General features: G+C 42.5%; 1 protein-coding gene across 1 annotated transcript in view; it reads right to left on the bottom strand.

The window, feature by feature from the left end:
* Nucleotides 1-23563, bottom strand: part of LOC133630685 (polyamine-transporting ATPase 13A3-like) — a 139640-nt gene that overhangs the window by 14682 nt on the left and 101395 nt on the right. The window contains exons 25-31 of the mRNA XM_062022327.1: nucleotides 23299-23395; nucleotides 17897-17969; nucleotides 17608-17779; nucleotides 15114-15295; nucleotides 7406-7494; nucleotides 7121-7201; nucleotides 6842-6931 (exon numbers count right to left, since the gene is read on the bottom strand). Coding sequence (XP_061878311.1) covers nucleotides 6842-6931; nucleotides 7121-7201; nucleotides 7406-7494; nucleotides 15114-15295; nucleotides 17608-17779; nucleotides 17897-17969; nucleotides 23299-23395 — 784 coding nt within the window. The remainder of the gene's footprint in view (nucleotides 1-6841; nucleotides 6932-7120; nucleotides 7202-7405; nucleotides 7495-15113; nucleotides 15296-17607; nucleotides 17780-17896; nucleotides 17970-23298; nucleotides 23396-23563) is intronic.

Below are 23563 nucleotides of genomic sequence, written 5' to 3'. Positions count from 1 at the left end.
CAGCGTGGCTTTGTCAAAAAAGAGCACGGATACTTTCCTGGCCAGCCTGCAGTCTAGACCTGTCTCCCATCGAAAATGTGTGGAGCATTATGAAGCGTAAAATACGACAGCGGAGACCCCGGACTGAAACTCTACATAAAACAAGAATGGGAAAGAAATCCACTTTCAAAGCTTCAACAATTAGTTTCCTAAGTTCCCAATCGTTTACTGAGTGTTGTTAAAAGAAAAGGTGATGTAACACAGTGGTGAACATGCCCTTTCCCAACTACTTTGGCACGTGTTGCAGCCATGAAATTCCAAGTTAATTATTATTTGCAAAAAAAAAAAAAGTTTATGAATGAACATCAAATATCTTGTCTTTGTAGTGCATTCAATTGAATATAGGTTGAAAAGGATTTGCAAATCATTGTATTCCGTTTATATTTACATCTAACACAATTTCCCAACTCATATGGAAACAGGGTTTGTAACATTAGAGGAACTCCTGCGACTTGTAAATCGGACAAAAAAAACAACATGACCCACGTCCTGAGAAACTAATCAAGGAGCTGTTTGTAATATTAGGACCATCAGTGCTAAATATTCTTCACTTATCACTTTCCTCTGGCACCATTCAAAAAAGTGGTTATTCATCCTCTGCTCAAAAGACCTACCTCGATCCTGACCTCATGGTAAACTATCGGCCAGTGTCCCACCTTCCCTTTTCCTCGAAAATCCTCGAACAAATTGATGCACAGCAGCTAAATGAACACTTAGCCTCAAACGATCTCTGTGAACCCTTTCAGTCCGGTTTCAGGGCAAATCACTCTATGGAGACTGCCCTCGCAAAAATTATTAATGATCTATTGCTAACTATGGATGCTGATGCGTCATCCGTGTTGCTGCTACTTGATCTTGACGCTGCTTTCGATACCGTCGATCATAACATTTTATTAGAACATATTAAAACATGTATTGGTATGTCAGCCTTAGCCGTTTCTTGGTTTAACTCCTATCTTGACAATCAATGGGTGGCTGACTAAATACTTTTTTGCCCCACTGTATATATATATATATATATATATATATATATATATATATATATATATATATATATATATATATATATATAAAACGGCTACTCTTGCGTTCCAAAAAATTTTGAAAAAATTAAAATGAAGTAATGCAGAGTAGTCTTGAGGAGGAGGTGTTTGACTCACTAAATTCCTTAATAAGCACTTGCGGAGATATTTCTAGATTCAAAATGATCATAATTTATTTTCACAAACAAAAAATATTCTCCGTGGTTGACTTTCAACATAATCAAAATAACTTGCTTTAGCGTGGCTTCAAACTAACTAGTTTAGCGTGGCTTGTTTAGCGTGGCTTGTTTAGCGGTAAACAAACTGTTTCACTCCTCACTCCTTCAACATGATAGACAGACAAAGGGCACCCAGCTGTCCTGTCTTCTTAATTATAGGAGGAGGAAGTGGCTCACCAGTAGGAGCGTGAGCAGCTGAAAACAATCAGTCAATCACAATGAAATCTAAAACATCCAATAATTCATTAACATCATTCTTGACATTATTTGATTTCAATGTCAAACAATTAATAAATAAATAATATAGATTGGCTCCAACATATATATATATATATACTGTTTATACATTTATATACATATATATATACTGTATATACCTTTATATACCTATACACATCCATATATACCTTTATATGTATATATGTATACCTATACTGGCTCACCTGCACTGGATTCCTGTGCACTTAAGAGTACCAAGCAATACGGCTGCTAGACTTTTGACAAGAACAAGAAAGTTTAATCACATTATGCCTATTCTGTATATACCTTTATATACCTCTATATATATACCTATATTTATATACCTATATATATATATATTTATTTATATACCTATATATATATATATATATACCTATATATATATATATATATATATATATATATATATATATATATATATATATATACAGTGGGGCAAAAAAGTATTTGGTCAGCCACCCATTGACAACCAATGGGTGGCTATATATACATACCAATACTGTATATACAGTACCTTTATATAACTATATACATACAGTGTATATACCTATACTGTATATACCTTTATATACCTATATTCATATATACCTATACTGTATATACCTATATATATACTGTATATACCTTTATATACTTATATACATACATATATACATATATACCTATATATGTATACCTATACTGGCTCACCTGCACTGGTTTCCTGTGCACTTAAGAGTACCAAGCAATACCGGTACTCTGTATAGATCCCTCAGTGTGTCAAAGAAAAAAGATCGCAAAAAGCAAATTGAAATCAGACATTGTAAAATACTCAGTGGAGATATTTACATTGATTATATTCCCAGTCCAAACTGCTCAAATGTCGCAACCATCATCAAAGATAAAGATAGATAAAGGATAAAGATCATTAAACATGTGAAAATATTTTTTAGTATGAAATGCCATCCATCCATCTTCAACCGCTTATCCGGAATCGGGTCGCTGGGACAACAGCTCTAGCAGAGACCCCCAGACTTCCCTCTCCAGAGCAACATTTGCGACTTCCTCCTGGGGAATCCCGAAGCGTTCCCAGGCCAGAGAGGAGATATAATCCCCCCATCTGGTCCTTGGCCTGCCGCGGGGTCTCCTCCCAGTGGGATGTGCAACGAGGACCTCCCTAGGGAGACGCTCGTGAGGCATGCGCACGAGATGCCCGAACCACCTAAGCTGGCTCCTTTCCAAGCGAAGGAGCAGCGGCTCTACTCCGAGTCTCTCTCGGGTGACTGCACTTCTCACCCTATCTCTAAGGGAGATGCCAGCCACCCTTCTGAGGAAACTCATTTCGGCCGCTTGTATCCGCGATCTTATTCTTTCGGTCATTACCCACACTTCATGACCATAGGTGAGAGTAGGAATGTAGATAGCTCGGTAGACCGAGAGCTTTGCCTTCTGGTTCAGCTCTCGTTTCGTCACAACAGTGCGGCAGAGAGACTGCAATACTGCCCCAGCTGCTCCGATTCTCCGGCTGATTTCCTTCTCCATCTTTCCCTCACTCGTGAACAAGACCCCGAGATACTTAAACTCCTCCACCTGGGACAGAGTCTCGTCCCCTACCCGGACTGTACAAACCATCGGTTTCCTGCTGAGAACCATGGCCTCAGATTTGGAGATGCTGATCCTCATTCCAGCCGCTGAACACTCGGCTGCGAACCGATCCAGTGAGAGCTGAAGGTCACGAACCGAAGGTGCCATCAGGACCACATCATCTGCAAACAGCAGTGATGCAACCCTTAGCTCCCCGAGACGTATACCCTCTCCGCCATGGCCACAACTCCGCCTAGAAATCCTGTCCATGAAAATCACAAACAGGATAGGTGACAGAGCGCAGCCCCGGCGGAGACCAACCCCCACTGGAAACGGATCCGACTTACATCCAAGCACCCGGACACAACTCTCGCTTTGGTTGTACAGAGATTGGATGGCCCTCAGCAGGGTTCCCCTCACTCCGTACTCCCTCAGCACCTCCCACAAGATCTCCCGGGGGACCCGGTCATACGCCTTCTCCAAATCCACAAAGCACATGTAGACTGGATAGGCATACTCCCAGGCCTTCTCCAGGACTCCCGCAAGAGTAAAGAGTTGGTCAGTTGTTCCACGACCAGGACGGAATCCACATTGCTCCTCTTGAATCTGAGGTTCGACCATTGGCCGGACCCTCCTTTCCAGTACCTTGGCGTAAACTTTCCCAGGGAGGCTGAGTAGTGTGATGCCCCTGTAATTAGCACACAACCCTCTGGTCCCCCTTTTTGAAAAGGGGAACCACCATCCCAGTCTGCCACTCCCTCTAAACTGTCCCAGACTTCCACGCAATGTTGAAAAGGCGTATCAACCAAGACAGCCCATCAACACCCAGAGCCTTCAGCATTTCTGGATGGATCTCGTCAATCCCCGGAGCTTTGCCACTGTGGAGTTGTCTAACTACCTCAGTGACTTCACTCCGAGAGATCGACGTCGATCCCCCATCATCCTCAGGCCCTGCTCCTATCAGGGAGGGTGTGTCTGATGTATTTGGGTTCAGGAGTTCCTCAAAGTGCTCTTTCCAACGCCCTACGACTTCCTCACTTGAAGTCAGCAAAGTCCCATCCTTGCCGTACACAGCTTGGATGGTTCCCTGCTTCCCCCTCCTGAGGTGCCGTATGGTCTTCCAGAACAGCTTTGGTGCCGCCCGATAGTCCTTCTCCATGGATTCCCCGAACTGCTCCCACACCCTCTGCTTAGCCTCGTCCACAGCCACGGCCGCTGCCCTTCAGGCCCGTCGGTACCTTGCAACTGCCTCCGGAGTCCCCTGGGATAACATACCCCGGTAGGACTCCTTCTTCAGTCGGACGGCTTCCCTGACCACCACTGTCCACCAGGGTGTTCGAGGGTTACCGCTCCTTGAGGCACCTAAGACCTTCTGGCCACAGCTCGCAGCTGCAGCTTTAGCAATAGAGGCTTTGAACATTGCCCATTCCTGTTCAATGTCCCCAACCTCCACAGGGATGGCAGAGAAGTCCCGCCGGAGGTGGGAGTTGAAGTCCTTCCGGACAGAGGACTCCTCCAAACGTTCCCAGTTCACCCGCACTACACGTTTGGGTTTGCCAGGTCTGTCCAGAGGTGTCCCCCGCCATCTAACCCAACTCACCACCAGATGGTGATCAGTTGACAGTTCCGCCCCTCTTTTTACCCGAGTGTCCAAAACATACGGCCTCAGATCAGCTGATACGATTACAAAATCGATCATTGATCTTTGGCCTAGGGTGCTCTGGTACCAGGTACACCTATGAGCATCCTTATGCTTGAACATGGTGTTTGTTATCGCAAGTCCGTGACTAGCACAGAAGTCCAATAACAATCCACCACTCAGGTTCAGATCAGGGAGACCGTTCCATCCCAATCACGCCAGTCCAAGTATCACTGTCATTGCCCATGTGCGCGTTGAAGTCCCCCAGCAAGACTATGGAATCCCCTGCTGGCGCCCCATACAGGACCCCATGCAAGGTATCCAAGAAGGCAGAATACTCTGAACTCTTGTTTGGTGCGTACGCACAAACAACAGTCAGAGTTTTCCCCCCTCCAACCCTAAGGCGAAGGGAGGCGACCCTCTTGTCCACCGGGGTGAACTCCAACGTACAGGCACTCAGCCGGGGACTCGTGAGTATCCCCACACCCGCCTGTGCCCTCACACCCTGAGCAACTCCAGAAGTGAACAAGGTCCATCCCTTGTCCAGGAGTGTGGTTTCAGAGCCCTTGCTATGCGTAGAGGTAAGCCCCACCAGATCCAACCGGTAGCGCTCCACCTCCCGCACCAGCTCAGGCTCCTTCCCCACCAGCGTAGAGACGTTCCACGTCCCGAAAGTCAGCCTCTGCTGCCCCGAATTGGTCCGTCTAGAGCCTCCACTTTCACTGCCATCCACTTGGCAGCGCACCCGAACCCACTGGTTCCGACCGCGGGTGGTGGGCCCACGTGGCAGAGAAGATGGTGTGTCCACGTAGCTTCTTCGGGCTTTGCCCGGCCGGGCTCCGTGGCTAGCCCGGCCACCAGGCGCTCGCTGACGAGCCCTACCTCCGGGCCTAGCTCCGGAGGAGGGCCCCGGGCTTCCTCCGGGCCGGGTAACGCATCCTCTTTTATTTTGTTTCATGGGGGGTATCGTAACCCTGATGGGGGGGGCATTCGGGTGCTACACCTTGCCCAAGGGTGACCCGGAACTATGTAAGGCAGGGGCGTTCAACTCCCTGAGGCTTAATACAAGCCCACATACCTGAATACAAGCCCACATACCTGAAGTATGAAATGGACGATGATAAATAAGCCTGCCTCTCTCTCACTTGCAACGCCCCATCCAGTGTGTAAAATAACCACAGAAATAAATGTTGTATTTTTTTTATTGTAATCTTATATTCAGTATTTTTACTACGGTATGTTGTGTGTCTGTACATATTCAGCGTGAGTTGTTGTTTTAGTTACAGTATAGCTTAGATAAAAAAGCCAGCTTACGCTAATACCTAATTTACTAAATTTTTTGTTCAAATACTGAGGGTTCTTAAAACATTGATAAACAAACCTCAATCAGTGGTCGGTGTACCTAATGAAGTGTCTGGTGATTGTATGTACAATCAGAATCAAAAAGAGCAATGGTAGGAAACCGCCTTTAAAGCTGGGAAAGAGAGTGAAGTGAATTAATAACTCATTATGTTTTTGCACATGGTGAATGTTTTATATTCATCTGGGAGAAAGCAAACCAGTAGGTATTTCAGTTTGGGCACATAATAACATAGGGCCCTTTAATATTGACATTTGCGTGTGGATTGGATAGTTCTCGCGGAAGAAAAAGCAATATATTTGGACCTGGTTATGCAAAGGTGATGGCATTATCCGTGAGAAGAGACTACATGTTTAGCTTAATGCCAGAATCTAAGTTACAACCGGCACCTGTTGTCTATCCAAACACTTACACACAAACATCCCCTTTATGGTCACAATTCGCTCTCCTGACCTAGCACACACACAGAGACAAGAAGGAGGAATATACAACTGATGGTTTGGCTTCTCCAAGTTAGGAGTGCCTCATTTTTGACTTGACCTCCTCCAGGAACTGCAGTCCTGTATAATGATGCGCACTTGTAATAAAGCAACTTTTGGTTTAGAAAAGCGTCTCTGACGTCTCTTTTGATCCAGCCGCACTGCCGTGTCACCCTTCTGTCCGGACAAGGATGACAAGACCAGAAATACACACCAAGAGAAATCAAAATCTCACCAACCTGTTCGGTGTTAGCAGCGGGTGTTTTGGTGGTCCGCTTTGCACTTAGTTTGGCCTTAACAATCCTCCATAAGGTGTCATGGATCAAAATCTGTGATAAATTGAACATGGGAATCACTATAGAATCCTGATTGAGTTGTAGCCAAAACAAATGTACAATAAAGACGTTTTTGAAAATGTGATTCAATCCAAAATCATGATGATCAACAGTTGTAAGTATATTTCTCTAAATAAAATGTGCTAGAACCATTTAAGTGGAGATTTGAGGATGCGAGCGTACCTCCAGCGTGACAGAGACAACAACATGTCCCACAACCATGATGAGGATTGTAATGCGCCATTCATAGGGAATACACGAGATCTGAGGGAAGGAAGAGTGTCAGGTCAGGAAAGGAAACACGTTTTGTGCTTTAAAAGTCCAATTCTAAAATAAATCTATTATTTGTTTATGTCACACAACCTGTCAACTCTTGATATTCTCCCTAAATAATACTACATTTATTCCCCTAAAACATTTAACCTAGCATCCCATTCTATGCATTTTCTACCAAGAAGATAGACTCACCAGCAGTTGGTTGTCTACGGCGGGAATGGGAAACAGCATGATGATCAAGAAAAAAGCATACAAAACAAAGCAGGACAAAACAAATGGCCCTGAAAGACAAAACAGAGAAGTGAAGATGTTAATAAAACAAGACTAAATGTTATGGCACACATATATCCAGTCAATAATAACATCCATCCATCTATCCATTTTCTACCGCTTGTCCCTTTCCGGGTCGCGGGGGTGCTGGCCTATCTCAGCTGCAATCGGGCGGAAGGCGGGGTACACCCTGGACAAGTCTCCACAACATCACAGGGCCAACACAGATAGACAGACAACATTCACACTCACATTCACACACTAGGGCCAATTTAGTGTTGCCAATCAACCTATCCCCAGGCGCATGTTTTTGGAAGTGGGAGGAAGCCGGAGTACCCGGAGAGAACCCACGCAGTCACGGGGAGAACATGCAAACTCAACACAGAAAGATCCAGAGCCCGGGATTAAACTCAGGACCTTCGTATTGTGAGGCACATGCCCTAACCCTTATTCCACCGTGCTGCCCTCAATAATAACAATTATATGCAATTTTGGGGAAAAAAAAATAATGTGAACGCGAAAAGCCAAATCCAAACTGAAATTCTCACAAATAGTGTACCGGTCAGATTGCGTCAATTAACCAAAAATACGTATCAACAACAAACAAATTTGATGTCACGCATGGGGTTAAGACATTGAATAGGAGAATATATAGAATAAACTACATATATGGAATGTATGGAATGGCCTCAATCTCGTTACTCTGCGTAATGACAATAAAGCTGATTCTGATTCTGATTCTGATATCACTTTGATTGCTTGGATTTAATGTCATAATTTACCACAACCTGGTGTGAAGATGTATGCTATAGGTGCATCACACATACAATATCATACACAAATGAGATGAGTTCAGGAATTTAATTTAGAATAAGAGACATAATAAATGGTCTGTTTTAAACATTTATACAGTTGTCTAAGAGGGCATACATTTTCCAAATATGTTTTAAGCATTATATCCCGCCCACTTACAGCTTTTATGACATAATGACGTACGTACACGTGCTGATAAAAATGTGGATCATTGTTGTATACTTTATCATAACAACAACATGGCTGCAAATTGTTCTTTGCTTCTCTTGGCCTGCTATTGTATGTGTGCACATGCTCGTTGTGTGTGTTGACAGGACAGCAGTGAGTGACAAGCCTGAATGCCATACAAATTATTCGGGCCAATGTTATTTTTTTTCTCAATACAATTAGTAATTGTAAAAACCATTAAAATTTTAGTAAGAAATATACCATATTTTTCTGACTATAAGTCGCAGTTTTTTTCATAGTTTGGCCGTGGGTGCGACTTATACTCAGGAGCGACTTATGTGTGAAATTATTAACACATTACCGTAAAATATCAAATAATATTATTTAGCTCATTCACGTAAGAGACTAGACGTACAAGATTTCATCTGATTTAGCGATTAGGAGTGACAGATTGTTTGGTAAACGTAAAGCATGTTCTATATGTTATAGTTATTTGAATGACTCTTATTATAATATGTTACGTTAACATACCAGGCACGTTCTCAGTTGATTATTTATGCGTCATATAACGTACACTTATTCAGCCTGTTGTTCACTATTCTTTATTTATTTTAAATTCCCTTTCAAATGTCTAATCTTGGTGTTAGGTTTTATCAAATAAATGTCCCCGAAAAATGCGACTTATACTCCCGTGCGACTTATATGTTGTTTTCCTTCTTTATTATGCATTTTCGTCCGGTGCGACTTATACTCCGGAGCGATTTATACTCCGGAAAATACAGTCGATGTTCTGTTGAACCACCCAAGATAACATAAGCCAAACAGTGGTGTCCTTGTTATATTTTCTGGTTTGAAAAATGTGACTCTGAGCAAGTTGCAAACGGGATCTTTAAATGAGCCATATGTAATAATCTCATGTCAAGTCATCATTAAATTACCCTGATATGTCAAAAGGCATTAATAAATCATGTTTAATACCTCTGATAACAGTAGTTCAGCAGGGATATGTTAATTTCAAAATTAGACGTACAGCCCCGAAATCTTGTTGTTTTCATTTAGATGTCTCGCTCTCCACCGTTTGACCAATTAGAAAGTCTGTGAGTGTGTCACATCCAGGTTACCAGTTACCAGCCCTCTTTGTCTGGCTACTGCAACTGGTGAAGTCACTAAAGATGTCAGACCTTAGTAAATCTAAAAGGCCTCGTTACGATTCTCAACTTATTCATGACAAAGCCAGAAACAAAACAAGGATTTGTATCGGGGATGCCTTTGAAAGATGGAGACGATTGAAGGGGGAGAAGATTTTTTCATTGCACGCCAAACTTGCTAATTTCCTCCTTGACAGGTAAGTCAGGAATTTACGTTTTCTTATTACTTGTAATAAATGGAAATGGACCTTTCGTATGTAAACTATATTGTCCAATACAGTCTATGATCTTGTCTAACAAAGCTAGTATGTTCCTGCAACAAATGCTTAGTGTGATGGTGCTTAGCTCCTAGGTAAGGCTTATTAGCATGCTAGACCGGTCAATGACACGTCGACATATAGGCTAACGGGGGAAATATATGCCCGTTAGCCCATACTTGCCAACCCTCACGGTTTTACCGGGAGACTCCCGGTATTCAGCGCCTCTCCCGATAACCTCCCGGCAGAAATTTTCTCCCGACAAACTCCCAGTATTCAGCCGGAGCTGGAGGCCACGCCCCCTCCAGCTCAATGCGGACCTGAGAGTGGGGGCAGCCTGTTCTCACGTCCGCTTTCCCACAATATAAACAGCTTGCCTGCCCAATGACGTCATAACATCTACGGATTTTAGAGAGTAGAGTGCACAACTGCGCACACAACAAGGAGACGAAGCAGAACAACGAGGAAGTTACAGACATGGCGACGCCGTCGACGAGCAAGATGAAGAAATACGCTTGCAAGTTCCAAAACGAATGGAAACAAGAATTTCAGTTCACCTAGGACAGTTCGAAGGGGAAGGAGTATGTTGCCTGTACATTTTGTAGAACAGACTTCTCCAAGGGCTCCGGAACCAGTTCTCTCGAGAGGGGATGGACTCTCTTCCACTCTGGCGTTGCCGGCAGTGAGAGGCGACGGGCTGGGGTGGCAATTCTTGTTGCCCCCCGGCTCAGAACCTGCATGTTGGAGTTCAACCCGGTGGACGAGAGGGTAGCTTCCCTCCGCCTTCGGGTGGGGGGACGGGTCCTGACTGTTGTTTGCGCTTACGCGCCAAACAGCAGCTCAGAGTACCCACCCTTTTTAGATTCACTCGAGGGAGTACTTGAGGGTGCTCCCCCGGGTGATTCCCTCGTTCTACTGGGGGACTTCAACGCTCATATTGGCAACGACAGTGAAACCTGGAGAGGCGTGATTGGTAAGAATGGCCGCCCGGATCTGAACCCGAGTGGTGTTTTGTTATTGGACTTTTATGCCCGTCACGGATTGTCCATAACGAACACCATGTTCAAGCATAAGGGTGTCCATATGTGCACTTGGCACCAGGACACCCTGGGCCGCAGTTACATGATCGACTTTGTAGTTGTGTCATCGGATTTGCGGCCTCATGTTTTGGACACTCGGGTAAAGAGAGGGGCGGAGCTTTCTACCGATCACCACCTGGTGGTGAGTTGGCTGCGATGGTGGGGGAGGATGCCGGACAGACCTTGCAGGCCCAAACGCATTGTGAGGGTTTGCTGGGAACGTCTGGCAGAGTCTCCTGTCAGAGAGAGTTTCAATTCCCACCTCCGGAAGAACTTTGAACATGTCACGAGGGAGGTGCTGGACATTGAGTCCGAGTGGACCATGTTCCGCACCTCTATTGTCGAGGCGGCTGATTGGAGCTGTGGCCGCAAGGTAGTTGGTGCCTGTCGTGGCGGAAATCCTAGAACCCGTTGGTGGACACCGGCGGTGAGGGATGCCGTCAAGCTGAAGAAGGAGTCCTATCGGGTTCTTTTGGCTCATAGGACTCCTGAGGCAGCGGACAGGTACCGACAGGCCTAGCGGTGTGCGGCTTCAGCGGTCGCGGAGGCAAAAACTCGGACATGGGAGGAGTTCAGGGAAGCCATGGAAAACGACTTCCGGACGGCTTCGAAGCGATTCTGGACCACCATCCGCCGCCTCAGGAAGGGGAAGCAGTGCACTATCAACACCGTGTATGGTGAGGATGGTGTTCTGCTGACCTCGACTGCGGATGTTGTGGATCGGTGGAGGGAATACTTCGAAGACCTCCTCAATCCCACCAACACGTCTTCCTATGAGGAAGCAGTGCCTGGGGAATCTGTGGTGGGCTCTCCTATTTCTGGGGCTGAAGTTGCTGAGGTAGTTAAAAATCTCCTCGGTGGCAAGGCCCCGGGGGTGGATGGGATCCGCCCAGAGTTCCTTAAGGCTCTGGATGCTGTGGGGCTGTCTTGGTTGACAAGACTCTGCAGCATCGCGTGGACATCGGGGGCGGTACCTCTGGATTGGCAGACCGGGGTGGTGGTTCCTCTCTTTAAAAAGGGGAACCGGGGGGTGTGTTCTAACTATCGTGGGATCACACTCCTCAGCCTTCCCGGTAAGGTCTATTCAGGTGTGCTGGAGAGGAGGCTACGCCGGATAGTCGAACCTCGGATTCAGGACGAACAGTGTGGTTTTCGTCCTGGTCGTGGAACTGTGGACCAGCTCTATACTCTCGGCAGGGTCCTTGAGGGTGCATGGGAGTTTGCCCAACCAGTCTACATGTGTTTTGTGGACTTGGAGAAGGCATTCGACCGTGTCCCTCGGGAGGTCCTGTGGGGAGTACTCAGAGAGTATGGGGTATCGGACTGTCTGATTGTGGCGGTCCGCTCCCTGTATGATCAGTGTCAGAGCTTGGTCCGCATTGCCGGCAGTAAGTCGGACACGTTTCCAGTGAGGGTTGGACTCCGCCAAGGCTGCCCTTTGTCACCCATTCTGTTCATAACTTTTATGGACAGAATTTCTAGGCGCAGTCAAGGCGTTGAGGGAATCCGGTTTGGTGGCTGCAGGATTAGGTCTCTGCTTTTTGCAGATGATGTGGTCCTGATGGCTTCATCTGGCCAGGATCTTCAGCTCTCACTGGATCGGTTCGCAGCTGAGTGTGAAGCGACTGGGATGAGAATCAGCACCTCCAAGTCCGAGTCCATGGTTCTCGCCCGGAAAAGGGTGGAGTGCCATCTCCGGGTTGGGGAGGAGATCTTGCCCCAAGTGGAGGAGTTCAAGTACCTCGGAGTCTTGTTCACGAGTGAGGGAAGAGTGGATCGTGAGATCGACAGGCGGATCGGTGCGGCGTCTTCAGTAATGCGGACGCTGTATCGGTCTGTTGTGGTGAAGAAGGAGCTGAGCCGGAAGGCAAAGCTCTCAATTTACAGGTCGATCTACGTTCTCATCCTCACCTATGGTCATGAGCTTTGGGTTATGACCGAAAGGACAAGATCACGGGAACAAGCGGCCGAAATGAGTTTCCTCCGCCGGGTGGCGTGTCTCTCCCTTAGAGATAGGGTGAGAAGCTCTGTCATCCGGGAGGAGCTCAAAGTAAAGCCACTGCTCCTCCACATCGAGAGGAGCCAGATGAGGTGGTTCGGGCATCTGGTCAGGATTCCACCCGAACGCCTCCCTAGGGAGGTGTTTAGGGCACGTCCGACAGGTAAGAGGCCACGGGGAAGACCCAGGACACGTTGGGAAGACTATGTCTCCCGGTTGGCCTGGGAACGCCTCGGGATCCCCCGGGAAGAGCCGGACGAAGTGGCTGGGGAGAGGGAAGTCTGGGCTTCCCTGCTTAGGCTGCTGCCCCCGCGACCCGACCTCGGATAAGCGGAGGAAGATGGATGGATGGATGGATGGATGGATGGACTTCTCCATTGAACACAGCAGCCGAAATGATATACTCATTCATGAACGGAGAGCGAAGCACATGGCGGCGGCAGCGCAGCACCGTTCACAGCCCAGTATTATGGGCCACCTCGCAAAATGTATTATATATATATATAATAAAATATATGCAAATATATATATATATATATATATATATATATATATATATATATATATATATATATATATATATATATATATATATATATATATATATATATATATATATATAGCCAGAATTCACTGAAAGTCAAGTATTTTATACATTATATATATATATGAAATACTTGAGTTGGTGAATTCTAGCTGTAAATATACTCCCCTCTTAACCACGCCCTTAACCACGCCCCAACCACGCCCCAACCACGCCTCCCGCCCCCAACCACGTCCCCCGCCCCAACCCCGACCACGCCCCCACCCCCCACCTCCCGGTATCGGAGGTCTCAAGGTTGGCAAGTATGCGTTAGCCTGTATGTCGATGTGTACTCCAACTGACGGGGCAAAATATATTTTTGACAAGTAAAGTGGATATGGGTAGTGTCAGTGCCTATTTTCTTGTCAATAGGCTGATATGCTGAGGAAATGTTGTTCCAACATTAGCACATTCATGGCAATGTGAAACGTATGGAGACAGCCAAATCACATGATAAAATAATTCCTCATTTGTGTAGCCTATAGGCATACCTCGGTAAAATGTATTCTCTTTAGTTTTGGGCGTACATTAGGCTGCTAAGCATGCTCTACTTATTTTCACCAGTATAACCATTGCTAGCTTTGGTTGTAGTTTGTTTTAGTCTTTGTTTTCTTAAAGTACTGACAATAACCATATGATTTCCAATTGTTGTGATATTGTACGCAGGCATGACGTACTTCTTTCTGAAAATAGTGTAATTTCTGTGTAAAATGTGTTGGTTAGAGATTTGTTATTACAAAACGCTTGTCTATTCAGCTATTATGGTCCCAGCACCTTAACTCCTAGTAAGACGTAGTGGAAGTTTGAAGTTCCTTGGAGTAGCCCAGTGGATCGAGCTGGATTCGGCCACACATCCGGCAACCTCAGTCAGAGAGAGAGGGAAGGGACTACAGAATTTTGACCGTGATTGCAGTGCCATTTCCAGCCACATTATTACATATGACACCTTTAAGGGTTAGGAAGCTTTTGCAGTGCAAACCAGTCATTTACAATATAGAGCTTTTTGACAGTTTTCTAATTTCATCAGATACTGATTTATTTTTAATTAGCCATAAGCTATAATCATAAAATTGATCAAGAAACTAAAAAACGACATACTTTATTGTAAGGGTTTCACTATTTACATCAAAATACTGCAACAAATTACCTTTTTAATTTTATATTCTCATTTATTGAGAAGCACCTAAATATAATCTGTATAGAGTGTAATTTGTATAGAGTGGTTAAGTGGTTCTTAACCTTTTTGATTATGGGGCTCAACACTCAAATACACTGATTTAAAAATCTTACTTTTGATTTTAATCATATTCAATAATTATATCTAACGTACCTACAGTTTAACAGGATACACTTTGTCAAATGATATGAAATCATGTGTTAATAACCAAAAAAGATTATCATCAAGGCTTTGGTTAGGCTAATAACAAAAAACATTATTGTGCAATAAATGTAATACCATATATTCATATATGATAATTACAGAAAGCAAAATGCTTGAGAAAACTGAGTCAATTCTGGAAGCGTATTCTATGTTGAAAACATTCTATTTAAATATGAATTGTGAAAAATAAAGTGTGTCTTACAGTTTTCATAGCTTGGTCGTCTGAAAGGCTTTCCTTTGCAGAAGATAACAGCAACAATCAAGTACTGGAAGATAGAGACATAGAAGAGGGTGGTGCCTTCAAAGATCTTGGAGTTGAACTCGTCTGAATCTTCTTCAGTTGTGTTGGGGCTGTGCTCACTGACACTGGACTCATTGCAGACTCTGTCATACAGGAGAGAAAGTTTGTAAATATTAATTTGTATTTACAATGAATACACAAACTATGGTAATGTGTGTATGCATAAGAATTAAAGGGGTCATGTTATGATTGTAATTTATATTTAAAACACTTCCTTGGGGTCTACATAACCTGTAATGGTTATGTTTTGGTCAAAATTACGCATACATTTGCTTTACAGACCAATATTTAAGACAGTTTTTGAGTGTTTCTTGAAAATAAATCTTGCCAAACTCCGCCCCGTCCAGCTGACTGTGATTGCTTCTCAGCCCCGTCAGACAGTTTTGTAGTGTGAATAAATATAATGATTATGTGATTAAATGCAGCATTCGGAATAAAATTCCATGTAACGGAGTGAAACATTTATATTTAGCATGTTTGAAACATGCGCAAAAACTTTCACAGTTACCCACAAATGGCTGTGCTGCATCAGAAGGAGGAGATCGCTGCAATGACAGACGATGGAGAAAGAAAATAACATATCTCTGTCAGAAATAAAAATATCTGTCTGCCCAGGAATTTTACCTTCAAGTTTTTGAATGTCTTGGAGACGGCAGAACATTTTTTTTGTTTTTTTAATGGTGTTAATTTATTCATGTAGGAGATATTTTATTAATATATCTCCTGTATAAAAAAAATATTTCAACATGCATGTTTTTGCTTCTAGATCATTCCAGTGCACCATTGCAGTTATTGCTGGTGTTTTTGCACGGCCGGCTCCCAGGGGGTCCCTTGAAAAAATAGGTTCTCTAGTCTATATTGCGCTTCTATATAGTCCACAATATGTGGCATGGACTATAGTTGTGTGCTACATGTTCACAACATAACAAGACACCACAGTTTGGAGCACAATGCCGGACATGCAGAAAATGAGTATCTCCATGGTGACATCCAGTATTACACGTAAAATCTTCATTCAAAATCAAAGCTCCAAGCTCATTATGAGATTTATAAAGAAAAGTTTAATGTGTTCTACCAGATTTTGCGTGTATATATTTCTCTGAAATCATCACAAACTGTGTAACAACTCCCGTTCCCTGTTATCTAGAGTAAACAATAAACAAACCCTCTAGTTTCACGTCCGATAGAAGTCTTTTCTACATCAAAGTGCAATGAGTTTGCAATATTCTTCCATGCTTAAGTTTAAGGCATTAAAAATGCAATAATTCTCAGGAAAAAAATAGTTACTCTGCAGCCAAGCACATTTCACTCCTGTCACTGAAGAAGTTGAAGAGCTCCTCCATAGTCTGAGTCCATCCACATGCTGCCTTGATGAGTTACCCACTAGATTTCTAAAGTCTGCGCTGAGCAGTTTGTTACCACAATTCTCTAATCTAGTTAACATCTCTCTTCAGACTGAAACATTTCCAAAGGCCTTAAAAACTGCTGTTATGAATCCCCTCCTAAAGAAGAGTAGTCGAGATGCCACAGTACAGGACAACTATCGGCCCATATCAAAGCTGCCGATCTTGGGCAAAGTTCTAGCAACATTTGTACACCAACAGCTCAATAACTTTCTTTTGTTGAAACACGTGTTTGATACTTTCAAATCAGGCTTTAGTTCTCACCACTGCACTGAAACTGCTCTGATCAATGTGACAAATGATGTCCGCCTGAACACAGACGCAGGAAAAGTCTCAGTCTTGGTTCTGCTGGACCTGAGAGCTGCCTTTGACACAGTTGACCATGCGATCTTAATACAGAGGTTAGAAAACTGGGTGAAGAATATCTGGTTCTGCTCCAAACTGGTTGAAGTCCTATCTCGATCACAGGACATACTTTGTTGGAATTGGTTACTGTGTCTCTGACCAAATGGTTAAATTAGCTGTAAAGCAGCTGCAGTACAACCATAATTCTGCTGCTCGAGTCCTGACTCAAACCAGGAAATATGACCATATTAGTCCATTGCTTAGGTCACTGGTCTTCTGCCAAAGAACACTTCTGACATCCTAAAACCAAATGAACCATCTGAGCTCTGAGAACCTCAGGGGGAGGTCTCCTGCTGACACTTTTAAATGTGTTATCAGTTGTACACGCAGTCTGAGAAGTTCACCCTTAACCCATTAATAGTACACACAATTTACTACTTTGTACACGTTGTTTAGTGCATGTTATTTGGTATTTAAGTAGATCAGGCTCAATGTCGGTAATAATGTATGAATATGTGATAAGTATTAAATGTACAGTAATCTAATCTAATAATTACAACAGTCATTTATTTGCAGGTGGTGTCGAAGTGTAAACCCTGTGACTAGCAGCAATTGACTATTTCAGAATCATACTTAGAATTACTCACTTTGGGTCAAGTGTATGATACCAACTCTGTTGTCGTACTAAGAAAAAGGCCCCAAACTGGAAGACCGCGACGTTGAAGACCTGAGACAAAAGTGAGAAGAGCATCTGGGCGGTGATCAAACTGGATGGTGGGGTACGTCGCACCAGGTTCTTGCATGCGGGGTTCAGACTCACTAAACATAAATGTTGAAAGAGTAGTATTTGTTGAAAAAGGACATCCTTCAATGCGGCACATTTGAAGCATCAAGATTTTACATGAACCAAAGTGTCATTTACACAAAGTTACTCACTTGTAAAGGGAAGGAATAAACAAATGCCGTAGTCAATAAACACAAACTGAAGGCTTCCAAACCAGCTGGGAATCTAGAGAGGTAATGATTAGGAACCGAGAAAGGACATGATCAGACACAAGAAGGTGCTCTCCACACTATGCTTGAACCATTATTATGAACATTATTATATAGTTTAAGACACAATTATACTCCGGTTATAATGAATGTAACCACATTGTGTCTCAGAATATATTTTATCAAATAAAATCACATTTGTCACATTTGGCAGCAAGGTCTCGATGATGTTTGTTATGCTCAGCAAACTGAAAAGTGACATGTTTTGTTTTGTTTTCATTTGTTGCAGGGCTGTCTTCAAAAAGTTGAAAGTTCAACGATTCCATTTAGAGGAGTCTGATTCGATTATCAACTTTGCAGTCGAATCGTCTGATAATATTCCACCTTCCCTGAAGGGAGGCGAGTTAAGTACCTGCTGAAGTCCCCTCGTGTAGCAGGTATGTTAGGAAGATGGATCAGATGTGTTAATTATGTATTCTGTAAATATTAGCAAAAAGACTCTTGTGTGTGGACAAATATTATTTTAAAGCATGAGAGATAATTCAAAGCTTCTTAAAATTTTGGCTGTCACAAGAGTGCGGTCGCTGCTTCCGGTCACTGCTTCCAGCCCTGCAAAAATTACTAACGACCTATTGCTAACTATGGATGCTGATGCGTCATCCATGTTGCTGCTACTTGATTTTAACGCTGCTTTCGATACCGTCGATCATAACATTTTATTAGAATGTATCAAAACACATAATGGTATGTCAGACTTAACCTTTTGAAGGATGCAGTGCCCATAACAATGTGACCTCGGAGTATGTTACGGTAACGTGCAGAGTTCCACAGGGTTCGGTTCTTGGCCCTGCACTCTTCAGCAACTACATGCTACTGCTAGGTGACATCAAATACGGTGCTAGCTTTCACTGTTATGCTGATGACACCCACCTTTACATGCCCCTAAAGCTGACCAACACCTGGAGGCGTGTATAAAATACAAACGTAAATTAAACAATCACCTGGAGGCGTGTCTAAATGCAATTGAACAATGGATGTCGAGTAACTTTTTGCATCTTAACGCTGAGAAAACGGAAATGCTGATTATCCGTCTTGCTCAACACCGACACTTATTTAATAATACCACCTTAACATTTGACAACCAAAAAATTATACCATTATTTAATAATACCACCTTATATTTGACAACCAAACAATTATACACCTATTTAATAATACCACCTTAACATTTGACAAGCAAGCAAGTATACACCTATTTAACAATACCACCTTAACATTTGACAACCAAACAATTGTACACCTATTTAATAATACCACCTTAACATTTGATAACTAAACAATTATACACCCCTTTAATAATACCACCTTAAAACTTCACAAGAAAACAGTTATACACTTATTTAATAATACCACCTTAACATTTGACAAGTAAACAATTATACACTTTTTTTAATAATACCACCTTAAAATTTGACAACCAAACAATTATACACTTATTTAATAATACCACCTAAAGATTTGACAACCGAACAATTACACAAAGCGACCTGGTAAATCATCTCTTTATTATCTTCGACCCAACTCTCTCATTTGAGTCACACATTAAAGGCCTACTGAAATTATTTTTTTTTATTTAAACGGGGATAGCAGATCTATTCTATGTGTCATACTTGATCATTTCGCGATATTGCCATATTTTTGCTGAAAGGATTTAGTATAGAACAACGACGATAAAGATTGCAACTTTTGGTATCTGATAAAAAAAAGGCTTGCCCCTACCGGAAGTAGCGTGACGTAGTCAGTTGAACATATACGCAAAGTTCCCTATTGTTTACAATGATGGCCGCATGAAGTGAGAGAGATTCGGACCGAGAAAGCGACAATTTCCCCATTAATTTGAGCGAGGATGAAAGATTTGTGGATGAGTAAAGTGCAAGTGAAGGACTAGTGGGGAGTTGAAGCTATTCAGATAGGGAAGATGCTGTGAGAGCCGGGGGTGACCTGATATTCAGCTGGGAATGACTACAACAGTAAATAAACACAAGACATATATATACTCTATTAGCCACAACACAACCAGGCTTATATTTAATATGCCACAAATTAATCCTGCATAAAAACACCTGCGTGTTTGTTACGCTAGCTCCTAGCTCCTCTGCTAGCTCCTAGCTCCATAGAACACGCCAATACAATTCAAACACCTGATCAACACACACAATCACTCAGCCCAAAAGACCGTTCACCTAACCCAAGGTTCATAAAGCTTGTATATTTTTAAAAAGTTACGTACGTGACGCGCACATACGGTCAAGTTGTCAAATGTTTAGCAGCCAAGGCTGCATACTCACGGTACCTGATATTCAGCTGGGAATGACTACAACAGTAAATAAACACAAGACATATATATACTCTATTAGCCACAACACAACCAGGCTTATATTTAATATGCCACAAATTAATCCTGCATAATAACACCTGCGTGTTTGTTATGCTAGCTCCTCTGCTAGCTCCTAGCTCCATAGAACACGCCAATACAATTCAAACACCTGATCAACACACACAATCACTCAGCCCAAAAGACCGTTCACCTAACCCAAGGTTCATAAAGCTTATATATTTTTAAAAAGTTACGTACGTGACGCGCACGTACGGTACGTGTTATGCTAGCTCCTAGCTCCTATGCTAGCTCCTAGCTCCATAGAACACGCCAATACAATTCAAACACCCGATCAACACACACAATCACTCAGCCCAAAAGACCGTTCACCTAACCCAAGGTTCATAAAGCTTATATATTTTTAAAAAGTTACGTACATACGCAAAAAAAAGTTGCGCACATACGGTCAAGCGATCAAATGTTTAGAAGCCAAAGCTGCATACTCACAGTAGCACGTCTGCGTCTTTGTCATCCAAATCAAAGTAATCCTGGTAAGAGTCTGTGTTGTCCCAGTTCTCTACAGGCGTCTGTGTATCGATGTCAAAAGTCCTCCTGGTTAGAGTCTCTGTTATCCGAGTTCTTCCATCTTGACTGCATCTTTCGGGAATGTAAACAAACAAGCGCCGGCTGTGTACTGTTGTGGCTGACTACGTTCGAAAAATACGTCCATTTCGCACCGACAACTTTCTTCTTTGCTTGCTCAGCTTCCTTCTTCATAATGCAATGAACATGATTGAAACAGATTCACAAACACAGATGTCCAGAATACTGTGGAATTATGAAATGAAAACAGAGCTTTTTCGTATTGGCTTCAATGTGGAAGGCATACCCGTGTTTGCCGGTCTACGTCACGCGCATACGGCATCCTCAGAGGCGTTTCGAACCGGAAGTTTAGCGGCAAATTTAAAATGTCACTTTATAAGTTAACCCGGCCGTATTGGCATGTGTTATAATGTTAAGATTTCATCATTGATATATAAACTATCAGACTGCGTGGTCGGTAGTAGTGGGTTTCAGTAGGCCTTTAAGAGTGTTACTAAAACAGTTTTCTTTCATCTTCGTAATATCGCTAAAATTCGTTCCATTTTGTCCACCAGCGACGCTGAATTCATTATTCACGCGTTTGTTACGTCTCGTCACGATCACTGTAACGTATTATTTTCATATATTTATATATATATATATATATATATATATATATATATATATATATATATATATATATATATATATATATATATATATATATATACCTATATAGAGAACATACAAACTCCACACAGAAAGACCCCGAGCCCAGGATTAAACCCAGAACCTTGTTATTGTGAAGCACATGCACTAAACCCTGTGCCACTGTGCTGCCCCAAAAAAGAAGTGTTTGAATGTAAAAAAAATCATAATATAACCCCTTCAATGAGCCTTATAATCCGGTCTTCCTTGTGTATGAAAATGGACCCCAATAGACCCGTTCATCAACAATGCGCCTCTGACGGCACGGTAACGTGCTCCGGCACAGTGTTTTGGAATCACTGGATGGCATACAGTATGTGCACCTTAAATGTCAATGTCCTATTAGGGATGGCAAGTAGATGGAGCTTAACCCATCTGATTTGGACCATGGACTGGTCACCAGTCAATCACACGGCCCTTTTACACAAACAACCATACACCCCATCCCTGAGCAGTAATTGAGTGCACCCAGCTTGCACACAACTCAGTGAACATTACACTGTGGGTCTGACAGCCTAAAACAATTCTAAACCACAGCAGAAAATCTACACATAACAATTAAAGTGTCGGTGGTGTATAAAGGCAAAACGCATAAAAACCAGTGCTCGGAGTAACCCTGGACCTAATTATACACTGTAAAAAAAAATCCTATTTTTATGGTTAATTTACTCTAAATTTCTACTGTAATTTTTCTATTTTTTTTAAATAGTTTATAAAACTGTAGAATTGAAGACATAATCGGTAAATAAAATATCCGCCTGTTATTTTAAGTAATATGCCAGTAATGACAAACTATGTATATTTCTATTTTTTTTACAGAAAAATACCAAATTAATTATACATAGCATTTTCTGTTTTCTTAAATTACTTTCAAATTCATGTAAAATTACAGTAATTATCTTTCATTAAATATGCAGCTTGTTATATAAAAGTCTATGTCCATACTAACAATCTAACACAGGGGTGTCAAACTCAAATACATAGTGGGCCAAAATTTAAAACTGAACAAATTAACCTTTAACGTACTATACGAGCTATCGTCACAAGCTTTTCATCCATTCTAACATTGTTCAGACCCAGTCACAAGATATGTGTGGCTTCTGTCAGACACACGAGCGAATGCAAAGCATACTTCATCAACAGCGATACAGGTTACACTGAGGGTGCCAGTATAATAATTTTTAACACTGTTAGAAATATACGCCACACTGTGAATCCACACCAAACAATAATGACAAACACATTTCGGGAGAACATCCGCACCGTAACACAACATAAACACAACAGAACAAATACCCAGAATCCTTTGCAGCACTAACTCTTCCGGGACTCTACAAAATACACCCCCGCTAGTGCATCGTCACTTTATTAAAGGTGGTTGATCTTAATAATTTAGTAAAAATCTGTAAAATTACGATATTTTTCCACAAAACGTTTCATGAAAATTTCTGTAAATATAATGTTTTTGATCATTATTTGGTTTACAGTGTTTTACTTTAATTTTATGGTTTTCGTTTGGCAGCCGTAGCTGCCAGTAAATGACCGTTTTTTTACATAATTTTTTTTACAGTGTATCTACACAGCCAGTTAGCTGCGGAATCAGTGAATTACAGCAAAATATTACAGTGTAAAACATCAGCATGAGACTTAAAATGTGCAAATCATGCATAATAGTTACTGAGATGAGAAGATTGACACTGCAGAATTGGATGATGCTGAAGAGGGCCATGAATTTGAACACAGAGAAGGATGTAATAAGAGCCGCACGGCCCTCCCTAAGGAGAGAAAGAAAAACAACAACATTACTCAAATGTTCCCAAAATGATAAAAAAGAAAAATGCATATGAATATATGTCCATGTATTCAGAGATTTAAGCCGGTAGTAAGTGGTGTAGCATCCATGGCCACAGCAAGCCAGGAGATGACTTACAGCAGGGGTCACC

This window comes from Entelurus aequoreus, linkage group LG16 (assembly GCF_033978785.1).
Source record: "Entelurus aequoreus isolate RoL-2023_Sb linkage group LG16, RoL_Eaeq_v1.1, whole genome shotgun sequence".
Taxonomy (NCBI): Eukaryota; Metazoa; Chordata; class Actinopteri; order Syngnathiformes; family Syngnathidae; genus Entelurus; species Entelurus aequoreus.
The sequence above is the reverse complement of the archived record's forward strand: the minus strand, read 5'-3'. Positions and strand labels throughout refer to the sequence as shown.